Genomic DNA, 21535 nt, shown 5'->3' with positions numbered 1-21535 from the left:
ACTATTCAGCCCTTTGAAACCCATTGTGAAACTTCCTGGTGGTCTCAACCACAAGGCAATGAACCCAAGAGAGCTTTACTTTGTTCTGCCTTGGCCCAAACACTCGCTAAGGAGCTGGTGCTACCCTGAGCACAGGGGACAGGACTCCCATCTCCATCCTGTGCACCTCTATTGAAACTCTTCATCTGTAGACGCTCCTCTCGGGTTGATCCAAGGAGAGCCCAACTTTCATAACCCGGTGATAGACTTGGAGAAGAAAAGCCTTTCTCCATCCTTGTGCTCAAACGAGGCTCCCAACAGCATGAGCTGGATGAGGCTCCCAACACCATGAGCTGGATGGCTGCTGCCTCCAGCAGCAACATCTGAGTCCCATGAAGAAGCTGTAGAAGAACAAGGATTGTCTCAGTGCCCTCGGCTCGCAGTGACATGCAGCTGATCTGGCAAGGCACTGGTCAATTAGGAATCCATTCATGACTCCCGAAGGCCTCCAGGCTAGGGACAGCCCTCCCCTGCTGCCTGGCTGACAGGGAGCGCTTCTATGTGCAGGATCAAAGCTGTCATGGGCAGAATAAGCAAATTCCAACCAACCCATCTTCCAGTGGAATAAAAGGGGGGCAGCTGCTAAGATAAATTAAAACAAGACTGTGAGGAGATGTCTCAACATCTAGAGGCACTGGTGTACACAGATGTGGAAAATGAGAGTTGGAGCTGGTTCCTGGAGAGATCATTTTCTAGAAGAGCAGCTCCAGGCAGTTTCAAGCCTTGTAAGGGGAAACCATGAAGCTGTGATAAACTGGGTGGCTCAGAAAGAGGGAAGCTACAAGGTGATACCATGGACTTCTTCCTGCTTCTAGGTAAGGGTGATATGGTTTTAACATCGCTACTGAACTACATGTGGAAGAGAAAGGAGATGACAGTGGCACTTCTGGGCTGCAGAGCTTCTTCACCAGAGCTGAAGCAGTGATTTCGGAGGTCCTCCATGGGGAAGGAAGTTTTGGAGCCATGCTGTAAGGGACAACATGAACACAAAGCTGAAGAGAAAGTGGACTCAGTTATCTCATGATTGGCAATAGGGTATCAAACCTTCCTTCCTGAATAGCTTTATAGCTAAGAATTTCAGACCATCAGATGTCTGGATGTGTCCTTAACACAGGCTATGGCTTAGCCTAAGCTTAAGCTAAGGCTTGTCTGGAAATGTGGCACACAGTTTCCAGCCTTTCTGACAATCATTGTTCAAATCACACACACACAGGCTTCCACTAACACCTAGAAGAAGCCCTGGAGACAGCCCAGGCTGGATGGGCAGCATGGTCCAGCTCCTACAGCATCATTCTGGGAATGTCTCATTGGAGGCTCCCTTCCAAGTTACCTGCTCTGTGCTTCTCCCTCCACGTCACCATCCTCTGTATTGAAGCACAGGGTACTCAATGTATGCGCACGCAGGGCTTGTGGGCTCTGGGGCTCTTTGAATGCAAACAAGCAGTAAGGAGCAGGATGAATAAGGTGGAAGAGCAACCTCCCTTGGTCCTCCTCAGTTATGGTCTTTATTTGCAAGGAGCAAACTGGGGCAAGTGAGAAGCAAAATAAACCTCTAAATTCCATCTCTCTGCTCTGCCCCGTGCTAAAGGACACCCCTTCTGAAGCTTAGATTCAATGTCTGCATGAGCTGCCCCATTCAGGAACTCAGAAGAAGCACCATGCAGCAGTGCTCCAACAGACACTTCAGTGTAGGGAAGCAGAGGGCATGGCTTCCCTGCAGACAGTGGGCTACACATGGAGAGCCATCCTTCAGCATCCACCCTGACAGCACAGGCCCCTCAGCAAGAGAAGAAAATGAACATGAGCTTGTCCAACACATCCTGCACCCCAGGAAAGGGCACTGTAGCTGGGGGTGGTGGTTTCAAGAGCTCTCCAAAGGGACTGGCATGAAAACAATGGTTCCCCCTTTCTCCTAAAGGAAACCCAGTTGGAGCAAAGGCATTTCGGGAGCAGCAGTCATCAAATGGAGCTGCACAAAGTGTAGAGGTCTGCAAATAAAGTAAGTGAGTAGCACAGCTCCCTTTCCATACAGCCACACACTCAGCCACAGAAGATTAACCATGGAGCCTGGTGACTTGAGGAAGACTTGTCAGCAGAGCAGACTGCACAGGTAAGGTGGAAATGTCTGTCTGCATTAATCTTCTTTGTAACAGCTGAAGCCCCAGTCACTTCAGGGAAAAGGATGCCTTTGCATCCTTACATCCTGGGGATGTAAGGGGCTACTGGAGCTGAGCTTACCGGTTCAGTGTGCTGGCAAGGGATCCGCAGTGTTCCCTTATACTGAAAAGGCTCTGGGTGCAACACCAAATGAGGAAGATGAAATAGGATGTGGCTCAGCAGAGGGAGATGGGTTTTGCTGTCAGCTCTTAGCCAGACAAGTGCTTGGAAGTCATCAGCACTAGATAGTGTTCCTGGTAGCTGTTGTGGAACGAGCTTTGGGGGCTTAAGTACAATCCTAACAAAACATTCACCCTCTTTCTGCTACTAAAACCCATCTGAGAGTGCCAATTCCACACCCTGCTTGTGATCCAGCTCCTCCAGAGCCAGGGGGAAGCAGCAACGAAGAAGTGCTCCTTATCTGCTTGCTGACAGGGTGAAAGCTGGTGATCTTGATGGGGACTGTGCTTCCTTCTCTTCCCACCCCCATCACTCACCACTCACAGCATCTCAGAGAGAGGTTATTCAGACCTGGGAGGTATTTTCCCTAAAACACTCCTTTATTCCTAGACCTGCCATCGCAACTGTAGCCCAAAGAGAAGGGATCTGGGTCCTTCTATCTCCCCCTGTCCTACCTCTGAGTTCTGGCTTCCCGCTCAGCTGCCTCCCTGCAAGGAGAGCGCTCAAGGGCCAGCCCACTCCCCCCACAGGGAACTGGAGAAACCCCACGTATCCTGGAGGCTCAGTCTGGCTTTTTTTTACCTAGTCACTGCACAGCACCCGTCAGTGCTGAGGCCCAGCTGAATGGCTGCTTCTGGAACAAAAACTGGGCAGCACAAACCTATTCTGGTGAGGCCAAAGGAAGTTTTTGCCATTGGATTGGATTGAATCAGGACCAGACCCTACAACATCCCATTGCGCTGCCACCTCCAGCTGCCAACAGAAACCCTCCTGCTGCCTTCACTGCAAGCTGGGCCCAGTCCAGATTAAGTAACCCCAGCTTTAGCATTCAGGTCCACATTGCACAAGCCCCATCCAGAACTGGACAATGTCCCAAAGCGCTCAGGCTGCTCTTGCAAAACCTCTGCTTCACTCCTAGGGAAGGGCTTTGCAGGTGACTGCTGCTAGGGTGCTCCAAAGGTCCTGTTCTGTCAGGAGGACGAGGCTTGGCTGCAGGAGCTGCAGCAGCAGTGGGGATAGAGGGCTTCCTTATCAGCCCTTGCATCTGAACATGCTTTCGCTGGTGACTCAGCTGGACTCTGGCAACATCTGTTTGGAAGCACGGTGCCGCGGATGTGGTTAGACGCATCACGGCAACTTGTGGGAGTTATTAGTTTGTTTGTCTGAAATATGTATTTAAAAGAAAGAGAGAAAAAAACAACCAAAAACAGCACAACACAACAAGTAAAGTAACAGCTTCTGCCAAGTGTCAAGCCTGGCCTAAGAGAGGATGAGCAGCGCAGCGTGTGCAGAGGTGTCGCTCACCAGCCTGGCTTTGTCTCTGGGCTCCATCAGGGTTTATGACCCCTCAGCATGAGGTGACTGCCTGTGCAGGGGTCCCTGCTCGGGACGCAGCAGTTGCAGATGTGAGGAAATACTTCCAGTAGCACCTCCTAGTGCCTGGACAAGAGGGAAGCACCGTAACACCACTATGATAACAATAACAACAGCACAACACCTAATCCTTTCACCCTGGAGTTTGTCTTAAGAGCTCCCAGAAGATGATGGGTTTGCCAGTGGTCCAGCGTTTTAATACAGCACCTCCTCCAGAAGATCCCAAGTCATTCCAAAACTGGGAATCACTCCACTTACCACAAGCATGCACCACATCAAGGGTAGGATGTGGTAGCTCTTCAACAGCAGAAAAAGCTTGGAACAAGGAGAGGAGAAAGCTCTCCAGCTGAAGCTGTAGGGGGAATGTCAGGAATAGACCCAGGTGGGGATTCCTCCATGCTCAGCAGGTTAACCCCACCAACACTCATAGGCTGCTCAGCTGGGCCTGATTTAGGACCTGGGCTTTGCACTCCATGCATGGAAGGGGTAATTCTGGTCCACCTCTGGCTGGGCAGACCTAGTGCCACCACAGGCAGGGCAGTGGGGATTTACAGCCAACACACATCCACTGGCACAGGCTGCCTGTTTATTACCTGGTGGAATAATACCCCATTTGTTGGCAAATCCATCGGAAGGGACTTAGAGAGAAAATCAATCGTTCTGTTTGCCTGGGAATTTCTCTTGCAGTGAGATATTGTCAGTGCAGTAACCACGAGGGCTGTGAAGAGCCTGAACGGATTTAATGCTGCCCGCTGTCCGTGATGCGAAAGCAGTGCTTGGGGCTGCAAGGAAGGTGCTGGTGCAATGTTTGGGGGGGGGGCAGCAGTGCTCTTCTACCACACACGCACCCATGGGTGCAAGAAGCACAGTGCCAGCCCCTGCTGCTGCCCAGGAAATGAGGTAGCAGCAGCAGCTCAGGCTGGCAGTGCCAAACCACCAATGCCGTGTCCCATGGAGGGCTCACCTAGGAACTGCTACCCATCATTTGGGGAATGCCACTGTCCCGTGGCACAGCATCCCGCATGGGAAGCCTGGGTGACGGCATGACCACAGCCTGCGCAGACCCCAGAAGGGCGCACGCTGAGGCTCATAAGCACCCACAGATGTATGTCCATGGGACACCTCGGCCGAGCCCCCCGAGCGGCTGGTGGGGTGGCAGTGGGGTGGCAGTGGGGTGGCAGTGGGGTGCCGTGGGACCTGCCATGCGTGGCAGCGGGGCAGTTGTGGCCACCGCGGTCCGTGAGGACCTGCTGCCCTCTCGTGGCACCGCGGGAGGATGGCTCTCGGGCTGGAGATCACCACCACGGCTCGCTGTGCTGCCGTCACCCCACAGCCCCTCCGATGGGACCTCATCCTTCATGAGATCTTCATCCTCGGAATGATGAGGCTGGCAACACAAATCCATAACACCTCTGAGTGCCCACAAGTGATGATCGCCTGAATGTGATGGTTTGTGACCACTTTTCTCCCCCTCCTATGTCCGGAGAGCCCCAACCACCTTCCTGCCTCTGCCCCCCTCTCCCTGCTGATTAACCTAACGCAATTAAACGCAGAACCCTGCACACTCTCAGAGCCCCAACACAAGCAGTGGCTGGTGAGCAGTGCCACGGTGCTTGGGGCTCAGTGGCCCACAGGACCCCTGTGTGCCCATGGGAGCCCCTCTGCGCCAGGGTGATCCCGAAGGTACCAGCAGAGGGAATGCAAAGGCAGATCATTTCCTCTGCAGGTCAGACAAGCAGGCTCTGCAGTAACCTCAGCTTCAGGTGAGGCATTTACAGACTTGCAAGCCTGTGGTATTAAAGAAAAAGGCCAGGAGAGCTTTTAGAGACCACTGATGAACCCCTATAAAGGGGGACGGTGCCAGCATCGCTGGTGAACTTGTTGCACCAAAGGAACCAAAGGCCCTGCATGGCCCCTGCTGCCTGGAAGAGCAACCAAAGCCCTGCCCTGCTCATCCAACCCTTGGCAGCACCTCACTGCTCATGCCCCTGCCTATGAGCCACTACAGCCCCACAAGGATGGCTCTAGGACCCCCCAAATCGCTGCTGCTGGCCCCATGGGCTGCTGTGTAAGCCCTGTATCAGCAGCTGGCTCCCTCCCCGCTCCAAGGCACCCTCATGCCCACTTCCCATGGGATGGCTGAGATGTCCCATGGATGGATGGATGGATGGCCACCAGCGTGGGGCAGCCCCTGGGGACACACTACCCTGCTGGGGGTCAGGGTGACTGGGGTCCCAGCCTCCCCATCCTTCCTCCTCATGGCACAGGGTCCCTGTACTGTACACACTGGGTAGCATCATCAGCTCATTGTTATCACCTCCAGCTAAATCCAGAGGGTCCTTTGTTTCCACCCCGAGATGCATTAAAAGCTCATTTCCTTATTCCTACTGTTATTTTTACCTCACACTGTTCACTTCCAGGTGTGGCTGACCTCACAGATCCACCAGATCCACCCTGGCTCAGTGCTTCCATCCACTTTTATCCAATGGAAAATACATCAGGGGCTGAAAGCACATTCCCCTGGTGATGCCAGGAACCAGGAGTGAGCCCTATGCCCCCTCCCCATGCACTGCAACTCCCAGGGCACTGCTGGAGGGTCCTGCTGAGGTTTGCTGCTCAGGGCCTGAAGCACAGCGTGAAATAGAGACCATAAATCTCATCCATTTTCTTTTGCAACCCTGGTCAAGGTTTGCATCTGCTGCCCATGTTGCTGATCCCTGCTGCTCCTGATCACTGCTTGAATGTAAGTAAATCCTTTCCAGCTGAATTGTTCTAGTCTAGTCTAGTTCATCCCATTCCATTCTATGCCACTATTCCATTCTATTCCCTTTCATTCTATTCCATTCTGTTCTATTCCATTTTAATCTATCACATTCCATCCCGCTCTAATCTATCCCGCTCTAATCTAGTCCATCCTATCCCATTCCACTCCCTAATTCCCAATTCCTATTCCCTAATTCCTAATCTATTCTGGACACTGTCCGGGTGCTGCTGGGACCAGCAGTGCTGCTGGCAGCACCGGGGTGTGAAGGACACGGCTCCCCTGGTCCTGCCTGCCCAGACCTTGCTTTTCCCTGCTCCCACAGGGAAAGCCCCAAGCCCTGACATTCCCTGATCCACTGGTCACAGTAAAGCTGGGCTCTGCCATATATAAAGCGGTCTCATGATGGCCAAGTGGAAGCTGAGCTGGAACAAGACCCGTGTTACTGGTGTCCCTTGCACCACCATGACCCCAAGAAACACCAGAGCAGAGCTAAACCCCTGCCTCCGAGCACTGCTGCCAGCCCACAGGCAGCACAGAGCCTGACTGATGGGCAGGGGGCAGAAATGAAGGCTGAAGGGACGAGGAGGAGGATGGAAGAGGCAGGAGGGAAATGCCTGATTCTATGATGAATGACTCCTGGAGATGTCACTCTTTGCTGCCACCAGGTGTGAGCAGATGAGGCGAATGACCAGGCAGCACCAGTTCTCCTCTGATCGAGGGCAAACCCAAACCCATTTGATTCCCCCATTGCTTCCTGTGTGTGCCACAGCAGCAGCATCAACCACCGACCACCACCACAGGACCGGGACCACTGCAGGAAAGGTATTAGTATGAAGCAGGACGTGCCCTGAGCGAGTCCTCACACAACCAACCACAGCTGCCAATGAGAATGTTTATGTCACTGACAATATTTATGTGCCTCACCCAAATCAACTGATTACATTTGCTATTCTCAACCTAAAAATAGGCCTCTTTGTCTTGGGAGCCCACAGGCTGCTCCATCACAGTGGGAATGGACCAAGAGACGAGATCTCAACAGGCAACACAACACATGACCCGTGCTCAGGGCCCTGCCGCGGGGCAGAGGATGGGAAGGGGCTGGATCATCAGGAACCAGCACAGAACAAACCAAGAACAGTGAATCATAGAATCATAGAATGGTTTGGGTTGGAAAGGACCTGAAGCTCATCCAGCTCCAACCCCCTGCCCCGGGCAGGGACACCTTCCACTAGAGCAGGTTGCTCCAAGCCCCTGTGTCCAACCTGGCCTTGAACACTGCCAGGGATGGGGCAGCCACGGCTTCTCTGGGTACCCTGTGCCAGCGCCTCAGCACCCTCACAGAGAAGAACCTCTTCCTCATATCTAACCTGAGCTTCCCCTGTTTCAGCTTGAACCCATCACCCCTTGTCCTATCGCTACAGTCCCTGACGAAAATACAGTAACAAACCATGTTTCACACAATTAGTTAGTTTGGAAAATACCTTTAAGCTCATCAAATCCAACCTTTCTCTTTCCTTGTTTGCTTTTACTGACCCTCCACACCACAAGCGGGAGGAGGGCGCTTGGCCGAGCCGGGAGCGCCCTGTGCGGGCAGGTCCTTACTCCAGCCCGCGGCGGCAGCACTCCCAGGCCCAGCCCCATCCTGCGGGCCCACCGCCCGCCCCTCCCGAGCTCCCTGCCCGGTGGATACCCCCGTTCCTCCCCGCTGTCCTCCCGCTATCCCCTCGGCCACCGCTGCTCCGCTCCGCCGCCCGGGACTACACCTCCCATCGTGCTCCGCGTACGTTACGTTACGTTACGTCCCGTCCCGCCGCGCGCGCGTCACGTCAGCGCGGGGCACGCCGGGCAGCCGCGCGCGCGCGCGTCCCGGGAGCGGCGGGGCAGGTAGGGAGCACCCCGGGCGGGGCGCGGCGCGGCGCGGGGGGCGCCCCCTGCAGGCGGGGCGGGACGCGGCGGGAGGGACCCCCCCCCCCACACCCACCCCCCCCCCAAAACCCCTCCGTGCGGTGCCCCGGGCCGCGGGGTGGGTCCGCCCCGCCGAACCCTTACTGGAGGCCGCGGTGGGGCTGGGGTGGGGAGGTCGCGGGTGGGCCCTGCGGCCGGTTCCGCTGGCAGCACTGCGGCCCTGAGGTGCTGAGGGGGGGACCCCCGACCAGCGCCTGAGTGCTGGGGCAGAGCCCCCAGGGCACATCCCGCCGCTGAACCCGAGCGTGTTAACGTGTGAATGACCCCGGCGATCAGTTCCAGGCGGTACCGGGCGCCTCACAGCACACTGAGAACTAAAGGGAGGAGAGAAACCACAGCAGGAAAGCTCTCTGTGTCTATCTCATCACCTAAAGCACCCAGTTTATAGCCCGACCCAGGGCTGAGGCTGCCCCCAGTCCCTGCTGCGCGTCAGTGGACACACAAGAACAACTCGCTGACAAGGAAACTTCCATCGAGGCACAAGAGAAAGTGCGGTAAAATTAACCTCACGCTGCCGAGGCGCGTGCTGGCATTCCAAGGAAAAGTGGTTATGTATAGAAGGAATCTTGGACGAATCGTCTTCCTACAAACCCAACTTAAAACTAAATAAAATTCTCTCTGCTGTTGATTCTTCAATGAGAATAGTTGTTTTAAAGCTAGGTTTTTTAGGTATTTCACGTGTATTCTATGTGATTCCTGGTATCTGGTGCCTGTGCTGCTCCCTCATGCTCCCCTAAGCAAGTCTTCTGACTTATTTCCAAGGAGAATAAGAATAATGGAGCAGGTACCCTGTGTTTCAGTTTTAAAATGCAGATTCCTCCCCTCAGAGGATGGTTTCTGATCTACAGTGCCCAGGCTTCTGCTTCCCCAGCTGAGATAGGAGCCAGGAAGAAAAGGGAAGAGCATTCGGTGGCAGCAACTGCCAAGAGTGTCCCTGCTCCTGTACTCATTGTGCCACCATCGAGCCAAGGATCAGATCTGCTGCACCACTGAATGCCCTCCTGAAACACCGGCTTTGAAGGACTGTGAGCTGAGAGATTAAAATGATTTTTGTAACTCTCTGCATGAACATAAAGAACTTCATTGCAGTTTCCGCCTTCCACTTGAGCAAATGGGAAACGGAACTTTTCTGTTGGAAATGCTCCCAAGGACGAAGCTGGCAAACCCACAGCAGGGAAGCAAGAACGCTGTGTGCATGCAGCCATGGTTCAGGACAAGCTGTCTGTCCACATCCCTCTGTGACCATCTCTTCATTTTAAACACTAACTCCTTCCTTCCCCTTCCCTCCCCCTACAAGAAACGTTTTCTTCCCCATTTCTTTTAATAGCTAAGCCATGCAGAGCTATTGAAACCCAGTCTCCTGAATAACAACTTAATGATGGGATCCCGGTTCTGTTCCTTTTGAATGGCTGCTTCAGCGAGATCTGCTCCCTGCTGGGAGGGATGTGAGGGTGGAGAAACCTGGATGGAAGCTGAATGGCAACCAGAGTGCTGGAAAACTGAACCAGAAGGCAAGAATGAGGTCAATGCTGCGAGGCTGAAATCAGGAGACATTCTATGCAGCTAAGCTAAGTTCAAGAACTAACAGCGAGCGCTTGGGGTGTGTGTTAACAAATGTTTGGAGTCCTCTGTTAGCTCCATTAGTGCTAATTCCTGCTATTCCACGTGGAGCCGTGTTTAATTGGCATGCTGGAGCATGATGCTGCGTGGCAGAGGTTAAGGAATAACAGTGGCATCAAATCTTCACTGTGTGTTTTCAGTATGTACAGTCATTCCCAGAACAAGTGGAAGCTGACAAATCATTCCTCCTAGTTTAACTTGCTGGCAACTCTGTGAAGCCTTGAGAATTTATTTTGGCTATCTAGAAAAGCAAAAAAAAAAAAAGAGTAAACCAACCACATTTGTTTTGTTAGTTCCTGATGTCACATCTGAATGCAGGTCTCCAGAGGTGATAAATTAATGTCCTCGAGCGTTGCACCATCTGGTTCCTCTCTGGATGCGCAGCATTCTGAATGCTTGGTTTAATCTCCCTGGGTTTCAGTAAATTATGGAAACTCGGAGGTTTGGCAGCAGGAGATGGGCACCATGAGGAGATGATTCAGTCATCAATATCTATTGGGCTTCCTTATTGCTGCCGTTAACACTTCTTTCTGTTCTACTTAGAAATTTTGCAAGTGAATAGTTCATCACACCAGGAGCTGCAAGTTAGGTTTGGAACTTGCCTACTCTGAGATTAGCTATGACTAATTCATCCTTTCCAAAGGTGGCAGTGCTAACTGGGCTGCTTTTTTTCCAGGGTTGGGTGATAAATCAGAAATAAATTGCATGTGTAACTGGTGACATAAATCACATTTCCTTTTTTTCTCTCTGGACAGAATCAGAGCACCTTTGGAATAAATGCAAGAAGACTTTGCACTGCGTAAAGCTGCCTTGGAGAGCCATGGCTGCCGCCCCTCATCTCAACTCAGATGCACTCCGAGAGGTCCTGGAGTGCCCCATTTGCATGGAGTCCTTCACTGAGGAGCACCTGAGACCCAAGCTCTTACACTGCGGGCACACCATCTGCAAACAGTGCTTGGAGAAGCTCCTGGCAAACAGCATTAATGGGATCCGGTGCCCCTTCTGCAGCAAAATCACACGGATCACAAGCTTAGCTCAGCTGACCGACAACCTTACTGTGCTGAAAATCATAGACACCACTGGACTGGGCGAAGCAGTGGGTCTTCTCATGTGCAAGGTCTGTGGGAGAAGGTTGCCAAGACACTTCTGCAAGAGCTGTAGCTTGGTTTTGTGTGAGCCCTGCAAGGAGTCATCACACATGCCTCAAGGACATAGAGTTGTTGCTATCAAAGAGGCTGCTGAAGAGCGTAGGAGGGAATTTGGGACGAGGCTTGCCAGACTTCGGGAGCTCATGGGTGATCTGCAGAAAAGAAAAGCATCTCTGGAGGGTGTTTCAAGAGACCTGCAATCTAGATACAAAGCAGTCCTGCAAGATTACAGCAAAGAAGAGCGCAAGATCCAGGAGGAACTGGCCAGGTCACGCAAGTTCTTCACCAGCTCATTGTCAGAAGTGGAGAAGGTAAATAATCAGGTCATGGAGGAGCAAGCTTATCTGCTGAACTTAGCAGAAGTGCAGATAATATCTCGCTGTGACTATTTCCTTGCCAAAATCAAGCAGGGAGATATAGCTCTCTTGGAGGAGGCAGCAGATGAGGAAGAACCAGAACTGACAAACAGTCTTCCGAGGGAGCTGACTCTTCAAGAGGTTGAACTCCTGAAGGTGAGCCACGTGGGACCACTGCAGATTGGGCAGGTGGTGAAGAAACCCCGCACTGTTAACGTGGAGGAATCCCTCATGGAAACTGCAGCATCCTCATCGGCATCGTTCAGGGAGCCTGACTTGGTGCAAGAGGAGCCCAGCTGCACACCCAGTTCCTCCCCAGCCAAGCCAAGGATGCCTGAAGCAGCCACAAGCATCCAGCAGTGTCACTTCATCAGGAAGATGGGCTCCAAGGGCAGCCTGCCAGGGATGTTTAACCTCCCTGTCAGCCTACACGTCACCCTGCAGGGCGAGGTGCTTGTGGCAGACAGAGGCAACTTCCGAATCCAGGTTTTTACCCGCAAGGGCTTCCTCAAGGAGATTCGCCGGAGCCCCAGCGGTATCGACAGCTTTGTCTTGAGTTTCCTCGGAGCAGACTTACCCAATTTGACCCCCCTTTCTGTCACCATGAACTGCCACGGCCTGATAGGAGTGACTGACAGCTACGATAACTCTGTCAAGGTCTACACCATGGATGGCCATTGCGTGGCGTGTCACCGGAGCCAGCTAAGCAAGCCCTGGGGCATCGCTGCTCTGCCTTCGGGGCAGTTCGTAGTGACTGATGTGGAAGGAGGCAAACTCTGGTGTTTCACAGTGGACCGTGGCGTGGGGGTAGTGAAGTACAGTTGCTTATGTAGTGCAGTGCGCCCCAAGTTTGTCACCTGCGATGCTGAAGGGACCATATACTTCACCCAGGGGCTGGGGCTTAACCTGGAGAACCGGCAGTACGAGCACCATTTAGAAGGAGGCTTTTCGATCGGCTCTGTCGGCCCAGACGGGCAGCTGGGACGCCAGATTAGCCACTTCTTCTCTGAGAATGAGGATTTCAGGTGCATTGCTGGGATGTGTGTGGATGCCAGGGGAGACCTCATTGTTGCTGACAGCAGCCGTAAAGAAATCCTGCATTTTCCTAAAGGAGGAGGCTATAACATCTTAATCCGAGAAGGACTCATCTGCCCAGTTGGTATTGCCATTACTCCCAAAGGGCAGCTGCTGGTGCTGGACTGTTGGGATCATTGCATTAAGATCTACAGTTACCACCTGAGAAGATATTCCACCCCTTAAAGGCATGTCTCTAAGCAGAGATTCTTCCAGCCTCATTACAATCTGGCAGGAACCAGTGTCGAGCATTCAGGAAGATGGTGCCATAACCAAAGGGGAGTCAACGTAGAGGCCGTTGTGTTTTGTGTTTAGAAACAAAATAGCTTATGTGGTGGTGGTCTGCTTTTTATTCTTCTTTTTTTTGTTGTTTTTCAATATAAAATCCATACAGTGAAAAAGAACAAGTGCCAAGGGAAAGGATCCATCCTGGAGTATTGGTTCCTTGTTTAAACGACTGGTCACTCCATAAACCTTCTCACCTCCTTCCGCCACGTCGCCTACATTTCCAGCTTCGACCGTTGTATCTTTGTGCCATAAACACTGACTGCTCTAAATCACCTTCCCTTAGAGAACCAGAGAGGCAATCCTCGCTGTGGAACTCGCAAGGAACTGGGTAACAGTTGTCTGGGCAGCTACTCGGGAAAGCAATTTCTGCTTGCAGCACTGCATCAACTGAAACAGCCCTCTTAAACTGCGTGGAGATGGAGCTGTGCTTTCAGACTGGCGAGAGAGGGGTTTCTCTCTCTGGTTTTTGGGTATTCAGGAGAGCACCCCTGTAGTGCTGTTGGTGAACCGTGTCTGTTCAATGTCAAGTGAGTACTGGGGAATCGTGGGAGCCTGAGCTGAGCCTCAGAACTGCCCTCTCTGATGGCAACAGGGTTTTTATTACTACTGAGAGTTCTGTTAGGTAGAAGGGGGGAAAAAGGGAGGGGGTTGGAGGAAAAAATATAAGGGGGGAGGGAACCTATGGTTGATATTTACTGTTTTATTATTAAATGTATCCTGGAAACTGGCTTTGGAAGGTATGCCTGGTATCTATAGCTTTATTGGGGGGTGGGGGAAGGGCTGGGGGAATAAGACTGTAGTAAATGAGATTCAATGTAACATATTGTACCTTCACCTGCACTTCATTATTCTGCATTCCAGACTCTTCCATTTAGCAATAGGCTTCCACTCATCTGCACTTTGTACCTGCAAGCTGCTCACTGCCAAGATGAGGATGGGAGGGGGGGGCTGTTTTCTTGCTTTAATACTTGGAACCACATCCATTGATGCATTGCTCTTTTTTTTTTCCCCTTGCACAGCAAAACATTCCTCACATACCTTTTGTTACAGCACCAGCAGGCTCCAGAGTTCATGTTCATCACGGCTTTGGGCCAAATGAAGCACAAAACTGCAGCTGTGTGAACCAAGGCCCCCACAGTGCTACTCTCCTGGCTGATAAATGTGTACCTCAGTGTGGTGCTGCTTGCCCAGAATAGCTTATTGAAGGAAAGATGCATTTAAATAGGGCACAGTGGTAGCATGTTAATCTGCCACAGATAATAGTTACACTGCAGTGTGTTTATTTGTTGCTATCAACAACGTAGTTGCAAATTTGGGGGCATGACAGACAATATAAAAGCCGATTTTATGGTGGCTGCCATGCTACAGCAAATTGTTTGCTACTTGTGCTACAACATGTATGCAACAAGTGATTTTTTTTTTAAGCGCCCATATACTTTCTCCTAATGAAACAGTGAAGTTAAATCAGCTTCAGAGCCACTGCAAGCTCCAGCCTGTTATTTGGCAGTTAACAAGGTTTGCAGAAGAAGTGCTGGGAGCAGATTTTGGTGGGATTTTGTTTTCTTTCCTCTCCCTGTTCTGCTCAGCCGAAGCACTGAAGAGACCCAGCACAACACACACCCGGTTGTGTGATGGAGATGCCCCTCCATCTGGGAATCTTCCAGTGTCTCTCACTATCTCTCACGATGGAAGGAGGTTGGGGAGAAGGGAGCAGGAGCTAAGACACTCCCATGGGAGATGGTGCTGAGAGAGCCCACGGGAACTAAACCCTACATGCACTACAGGGATAGGACAAGGGGGAATGGTTTTAAATAGGGGAGATTGAGATTAGGCCTTAGGGAGAAGCTCTTCCCTGTGAGGGTGCTGAGGCACAGGGTGCCCAGAGAAGCTGTGGCTGCCCCATCCCTGGCAGTGTTCAAGGCCAGGTTGGACACAGGGGCTTGGAGCAACCTGCTCTAGTGGAAGGTGTCCCTGCCCGTGGCAGGGGGTTGGAACTGGAGGAGCTTTAAGGTCCCTTCCAACACAAACCATTCTATGATTCTATAATGATTCTATGATAACCCCCCTTCCCTGCTGCGCTGCTCCTGTGTTTGCTGAAGCTGCCAACTTGCACGTCAGTATTTGCATTCTCTGCTTCTCTTTTTTGGGTGGGAGGGGCAGTTGCCTGAGGTATGCTACAGCAATTTGGGGAGCTGATCTCACCTTGCGTGTATGTTTTGGGGAGATGACAACTATTACCAGGCCTTTCTGCAGTTAATTATGTTGTAACTCAAGGCGTTTTTTCCAGTGTTACAGCAATAGCAGCTCCTCTCCTACTGATCTCTTTTCAACATTTCTCCTGTTTCCAAGACCTGCTCCAAGCAGGAAGCTACAATGGACCTGAATAATTGAAGCAATATTATCTATGCTAATATGTACCTCTGTCATTTTCTGTTCGCACGGATCTATTTAAGCCTTTTTTTTTTGCAATAAACATCACACTACCAGCAATAACATCTCCTGGAGTGCTTGAAGGGACATAAAAGCTGGTCCAGTAAACTGAGCAGTTGGTTCCTCCAGCCTGTTCCTGGTTACACAGTTCAAAGAAAGCGTCTGTCATCTGTTTCTCACTCAGAGATCCAAGAAAAATCACACCACCCTGCGAGGCACTGCTGGGGCAGGACACTGCGATCGGCACCTCGGGGTGCTGTGTGGCGCCTGCAGCTCTTTGTCTGCTCTTGGCTTTCAGGCAGAAAACGGGTAAAAAGAGAACCTGCAAACCTGTTGTCCCTCACCCAGGGTACACACATCCCCTGCTAGAACATGACGGTGACTGCGAGGTGATTTTGCAGAGCTGTGTTTCTCACCATGGTTCCCTCCCCTCCAGTGTTGTGATCATTTGCCAAACAAGATGAACTGGAGTCATTAAGGATCGTGATAGAAATAGTTTGGCTTCTGCTTTCTACCTGGAGAAAGAGCTTGTCTGGTCCTACGTATGTGTTTGGGCTTTAAAGATTGTGTAATAAAGGAGAAATTGATCCAATTAAAAGCGCATTGCGAACGGCTCGTTTTCTTATTAAAAACACTTTATCTCCTCCCTTTGGTGGCAGATTGGGTTTTACAGCCACTGGGAATTCAACTTGGGAACACAATGGCTACGAGACTCCTTTTATGCCATCGGGTTAGGAGGATAAATCTGATCTCCTTGGCAGGCCTCATGTAACTTTATCTGACGCTTCCCTACCCACCTCATAAACAAATACTGGAGTTTCTACCTTAATTCATGCTGATACTCCCACAAGGGCAATATCTTTTCACTGCACGTGATACCTGATATTTTAAAGGGCTGGTCCAAATTCACTGGCACTAAATGCTCCGTAACAGGAGGTGGAAGCCTGGCTGAAAGCTTCCTCACCCACATCCTTCATCATCCCCACCATCGAGGGGCTTTCTGGCTCAGCTCTGCCCTGCTGGAGAGGTGACACATTTGCTGGGGCTGGTAGAATCATAGAATCGTTTAGGTTGGAAAAGACCTTTAAGGTCATTGAATCCAACTGTTAACCCAGCACTGCCAAGTGCACCTCTAAACCATATCCCCAAGAGCCACATCTACATGTAGAAGGGCTGCTGGGAGGGTTTACCTATTATTCTGGCTACTTTTGATAAATGCTGCAAAAAAACCCTATCAGAAGCAGTGTATTTAGGTGGAGCAAAGGAGAACTAAGCAATTTGCTACTCAGCATTCAAATGGTCCATCAGCAGCACGTGCAGGTTCTCCGCTGGTCCCACTACCCAGCTGGGTTTGCTGTGCTGGGTGAAGGATTTTATTGCTGGGGCTCATCTCGGGTGATGTGAAGCAGCTCTTTAAGCAGACACCAGTTGCTGGTTTATCAAACACACACGGTGCTTGCAGAACAACTGCCGTGCAGGTGCTGGTTTATGAGATGTTATTGTTTCTTAGGGTAGCAGCAACTAAGCTGCAAACATGTGTTCTGAGCAGCAACCAACAGCCAGGGTCTCTGAAGGGATGGGGGGAGAGCCTGGTTCTTAATCAAAGGGGGCAGAGCTATGGAAGTAAAACTAAAGCCAGATGTTTTGAGTCTTTTCTATTGTGTAGCTTAAGTGATTTTTCTGGGTCATTACTCGATGCGAGGATTTAAAGTTATTTCATTCTGCACAACTAATTACTCGACTTGCCTGGCAATTCTGGATTACAGTGGGCGGTGCGTAAGGTCATTGAACAGACATATTTTAAACTAAATGAAATTTCACGGCAACGAGTGAGATTGTTTTTTCCTCCTTCGAACAAAATGTCAGAATCTGAGGATTTGAAATACATATAATGACATAGACCGCAAGCAAGATTGTTACAAAGGTAATGGAGTGAATGTTTATAGGATCTCAAGGACAGGGAAATTCTATACGCATTGTTTCTGAGCAAGAGGGTATAAGGGAAAGCCACTATCTCCTTGTCCTGGTTTTGGCTGGGATAGGGTTAAGTCTCTCTCTAGTAGCTGGTGCAGTGCTGTGTTTTGGCTTTAGTCTGAGTAATGCTGATAACACACTGATGTTTAGTTGTTGCTCAGTAGCACTGACTCTAAGCAAGGACTGTTCGTCTCTCATGCTCTGTCAGTGAGGAGGGGCACGAGAAGCTGTGAGGGAGCAGGACACCCAATCCAAACTAGCCAGAGGGATGTTCCATACCACAGAACATGGTGCTCAGGACAGAAACGGGGGGAAGTTGGCCAGGAGACACCCATCACTGCTCAGGACGGGCTAGGTATCAGTCAGTGGGTGGTGAGCAATTGTATTGTGCATCACTTGTCTGTCTTGGGTTTTAGTCCTCTCGCTCTTTTCCCTGTTCTATTATTATTAACTTTATTTCAATTATTAAACTGTTCTTATCTCAACTCACAGGTTTTACCTTTTCACAATTCTCCCCCCCACCATCCCACCAGGGAGGGTTTAGGGGAATGAGTGCGGTACTTAGTTGCGGCTGAGCTTAAACCATGACACTCCTTTAATAGATGCAAAGCTTGCCTTACAGCTTTCTTAATGCACCTGATTGCTTCTAGGAAATGAAAACTACAGGTTCCCCCCACGGACTAGTTCCATTTTAATTGTGTTATGGCACTATCAGACCTGAAGGGAGATGAATGAGACCTTGAGAGGACAGAAGGGATCCACAGACCCTGGCACAGAAGAATATAGACAGCTATTCTAGCAGAGCTCGAGGCTGTATCCTTAATATGGCTTGTATTTTATGAAGATCTTTTGTCTAAATTGCTAAGTCCACAAGAAAGCATGAAAACTTTAACCTCTGAAAGGTAAACGCAATCAACAACGTATGGTCCAAGAGACAAGAAGGAAGGGAGGTGGGTGGGCAGAAAGCTTTACGGAATGTGGTGTCATTCAGCCCCCCCATGGACTGTTTTGATAAATGATCTATTACTGAGAAGGAACATCTTTCACATCTGCAACAGTCACTTTCAAAGCTTGGTGAGCACCCAACTTGCCCAGGTAACCTCAGCCAAGGAAACTCTATCTAGCAAATGCAAGGAAAGCATTTCACTCACTGCAGACCTGAACAACGTAACAGCTGGGGAGTGAAACCCTCCAAATCTCCTCCACCCATACAGAGAACATCCCCAGCCCATCAGCATCCCTCCCTGCTCCCCAGCTGGGCTTCTCCATTGGGAACAAGCAAGCTAGAACAGCTTGTGGGGAAATCCCACTGGAGCTGTCAGATCTTGCTCTTGGAGCAGCAATTCCCTTTCCCTAACCAAGCTTTCCTCTTCTTCCTCGTCCAGTCAGACCAAGGGGCCACCGAGCAGCCAGGTCTCTGATAAACCCTTATGAGTGAATGAAGTGGTCCCTGGCAGGAGGGTTTTCCAGATAGAGGGATCACTCTCTTTCCTCCTGTATATTCTGTGAGTGTCTTTGTGGTGGGGTGATTCCCAGCTTCTACCTCCAGTTTCCTCAATGAGCATGGCGTTATGTGGTGTGAAATAGCCCAGTTTGGGCCAGCAGTCCTGGCTCTGTCCTCTCTCAACATCTTGCCCACCACATCCTCCTCCCTGTGGGGACACAGAGGAAGCCTGGATGCTATGCAAGCACTGCTCAGAAGCAGCAGCCAACACGCTGGGGTGTTATCAACACTGGTTTAGCCTCAAATCCAAAGCACAGCACCACAGGGGCTGCGACAAAGCCAGTTCACTCCATCCCAGCCAGACCCAGCACATTCTTACACACAACAGGAGGTGGCCAAGGGCATCACGTTTGCCCCAGCTGCCAAAGGAAGATGCTCACACAATTGGTGTGAGCTTAATGAGGCACCATCAGCGTTAAATACTGGCTTCGACAGGGGAGAAAACTGATGTGGGCTCCCGTGGCACAGATCAATGGCCAGGTCGATCTCAAGGTCCCTGCTCAGAGGCCACTCTGATGAGTCAAAGCATTGCTTGGCTGCACAGAGACAGAGGAATCAGCCCCAGCAATGGGCTTTTAATCACTCTGCATGAAGTAAAATTGGGGTTTGGGCTGGTCTGCTCATGAGCTAACACTGGGGGATGTTTGCATGAAGGGAGTGCAGTGCTCAGTGTGCTGCAGCCATGCTTCTGTGCCCCTCTGGCTCTCTCATTTGCAGGATTTACTCCTGAAAATCCATAGGAACAAGGGCAGGCAGCTCGCTCCCCTGCACACACCTTATCTACTTGCAGGAAGAAGGCGAACATTGTACATGTCTACATGCAGAAGAGCCTGCCCATCGCTGGGACAGGCGCTGGGTCCAGGCAGCAAGACAGCACCAACTTTCTGCTGCCCCTGTGAAATCCTGACCCCTTTCTCCTCTGCTTGGCTGAAGGAAGCGCTCTGCAGACACCAACCCACACCCCAGGCTCCTGTGCTGGCTGTGAGGGCGGCATTCCGGCTGCTCCAGCCTCGGCAGAGAGCCAGAGCTTTACAAGGAGCCGGGCTGCCAGCATGTGGTCTCCTCTTTGAGCCCATGTTTTCAATTAGGGCTCGACACAGAGACTGTGGCTTTACTGGCTCCTGAGGCTGCCCCGTGATTGATGAACCTGATTAAAATATTAACATTATTCTCTGTGGTGCTGCAGACAAGCTGCAATGTACATTTTTATCCTATTTGGTGCCTTTCCAATTAGCTCAGGACTCCTCTCTCCCTCCTCCTCTTCTGACCTGCTTTGTTCACTAACAAATTGCAGCTATGCCAGCCTTGGTTTCGTATTTATTAGAGATGATGCATATGTGTGCTCTCTGAGCGGTTCGGAAATGGGCTGGCTAGCAGCAGGGAGCCCGGCAGGCCAGAGCTGTTTCTGAGTGGAGAAGGCATCCAGAACTGTCTAGCTGGAGCTATTTATTCCGGTCCTCCTTATGTCACTGGCAAAATGAGTGTAAACCAGTGGAGGAGCTGGGAATCAATTCTGTCTACCATAAATGGCAAGCTCTTCCTCTTAGCTAACGGGGGGTCTCTCCAGGAAAGAGCACTGGGTTTCCTGTGACACTTCTCTGTCACAGAACCCCAGACTGGTTTGGGTTGAAGGGACCTTAAAGTTCATCCAGCCCCAACCCCCTGCCACTGACAGGGACACCTTCCACTAGAGCAGGTTGCTCCAAGCCCCTGTGTCCAACCTGGCCTTGAACACTGCCAGGGATGGGGCAGCCACAGCTCCTCTGGGCACCCTGTGCCGGCACCTCAGCACCCTCACAGGGAAGAGCTTCTACCTAAGAGCTCATCTCAATCTCCCCTCTGTCCATAGAACCGATCTCTCATTGTATCAGTAAAAGCCCTGAACATCCTCGATATCCTTCCAAGAGTATTTTCTGGCCATCAAAGAGCTGAGTACAACACTGGTCCCTTCTGCAGTACCGACAGCCATGAAGTTCAACCTCACCAACCCCAACCGGCTACCGAAGCCACAGACAGAGCCACAGAAAAAGAACAAAGTTGGAGCCAAACATCCAACTGCTGCACAGTCAGAAATTAAATGCTTATGTCCAGGCATTGCATGCAAACCCCCCGGGGTTCCACGGGTGCTTTGGTGGTAGGGAATGATGCTCCGGGTGCCCCCAGCACATGGGACAGCTGTGCAAGCAGCACGGGGCAGGCACAACTCCATGCAGGAGCGAGGGAGCCTGCCTCGGCCAGCCACATACCATGGACTAAAAAGGAGAATTACTGCATCTGCAGTGACAGTGCTGGGACCATGGAGCCACTCCGGGTCTGCTTCCCACTGACATGTTTACCCAGGGATTGCAGGGAGTGCTCCCGAATGCTCAACAGCAGCACGAGTACCTAAACAACACACCTCCATGCTGCTTTCTGCTGCTAAACAGGGGCATTGCTATGGCAAACTTCATTTATCACTATTTAAAACCCAAACAAACAAGTACAGGCTGTTATAAATATGCTTCCAAGATGAGCTGTGCTGGGAATACGGAGAGAACAAAATGAGCAGAAAGTGATGGAGGCGGCGAGTGGGAGCACATCTCTGTCCGCTGGCTTCCACAAACCAAGGCCACTCTCATGGGTATGACACAAGTGCTTTGATGACCTCCACCACCATCAGCCC

General features: G+C 51.2%; 2 protein-coding genes across 4 annotated transcripts in view; one reads left to right on the top strand and one right to left on the bottom strand.

The window, feature by feature from the left end:
- ASTN2 (astrotactin 2) overlaps nt 1-21535 on the bottom strand; it is a 351114-nt gene that overhangs the window by 98645 nt on the left and 230934 nt on the right. The window lies entirely within an intron of this gene.
- On the top strand, nt 8363-15996 carry TRIM32 (tripartite motif containing 32). The gene is made up of 2 exons (XM_030507191.1): nt 8363-8398; nt 10855-15996. The coding sequence occupies exon 2, from the start codon at nt 10920-10922 to the stop codon at nt 12861-12863; it is 1944 nt and encodes a 647-aa protein (XP_030363051.1). The 5' UTR covers nt 8363-8398; nt 10855-10919; the 3' UTR covers nt 12864-15996.

Source organism: Strigops habroptila, chromosome 15 (assembly GCF_004027225.2).
Source record: "Strigops habroptila isolate Jane chromosome 15, bStrHab1.2.pri, whole genome shotgun sequence".
NCBI lineage: Eukaryota > Metazoa > Chordata > Aves > Psittaciformes > Psittacidae > Strigops > Strigops habroptila.
This window is presented reverse-complemented; position numbering and strand designations above follow the sequence as displayed.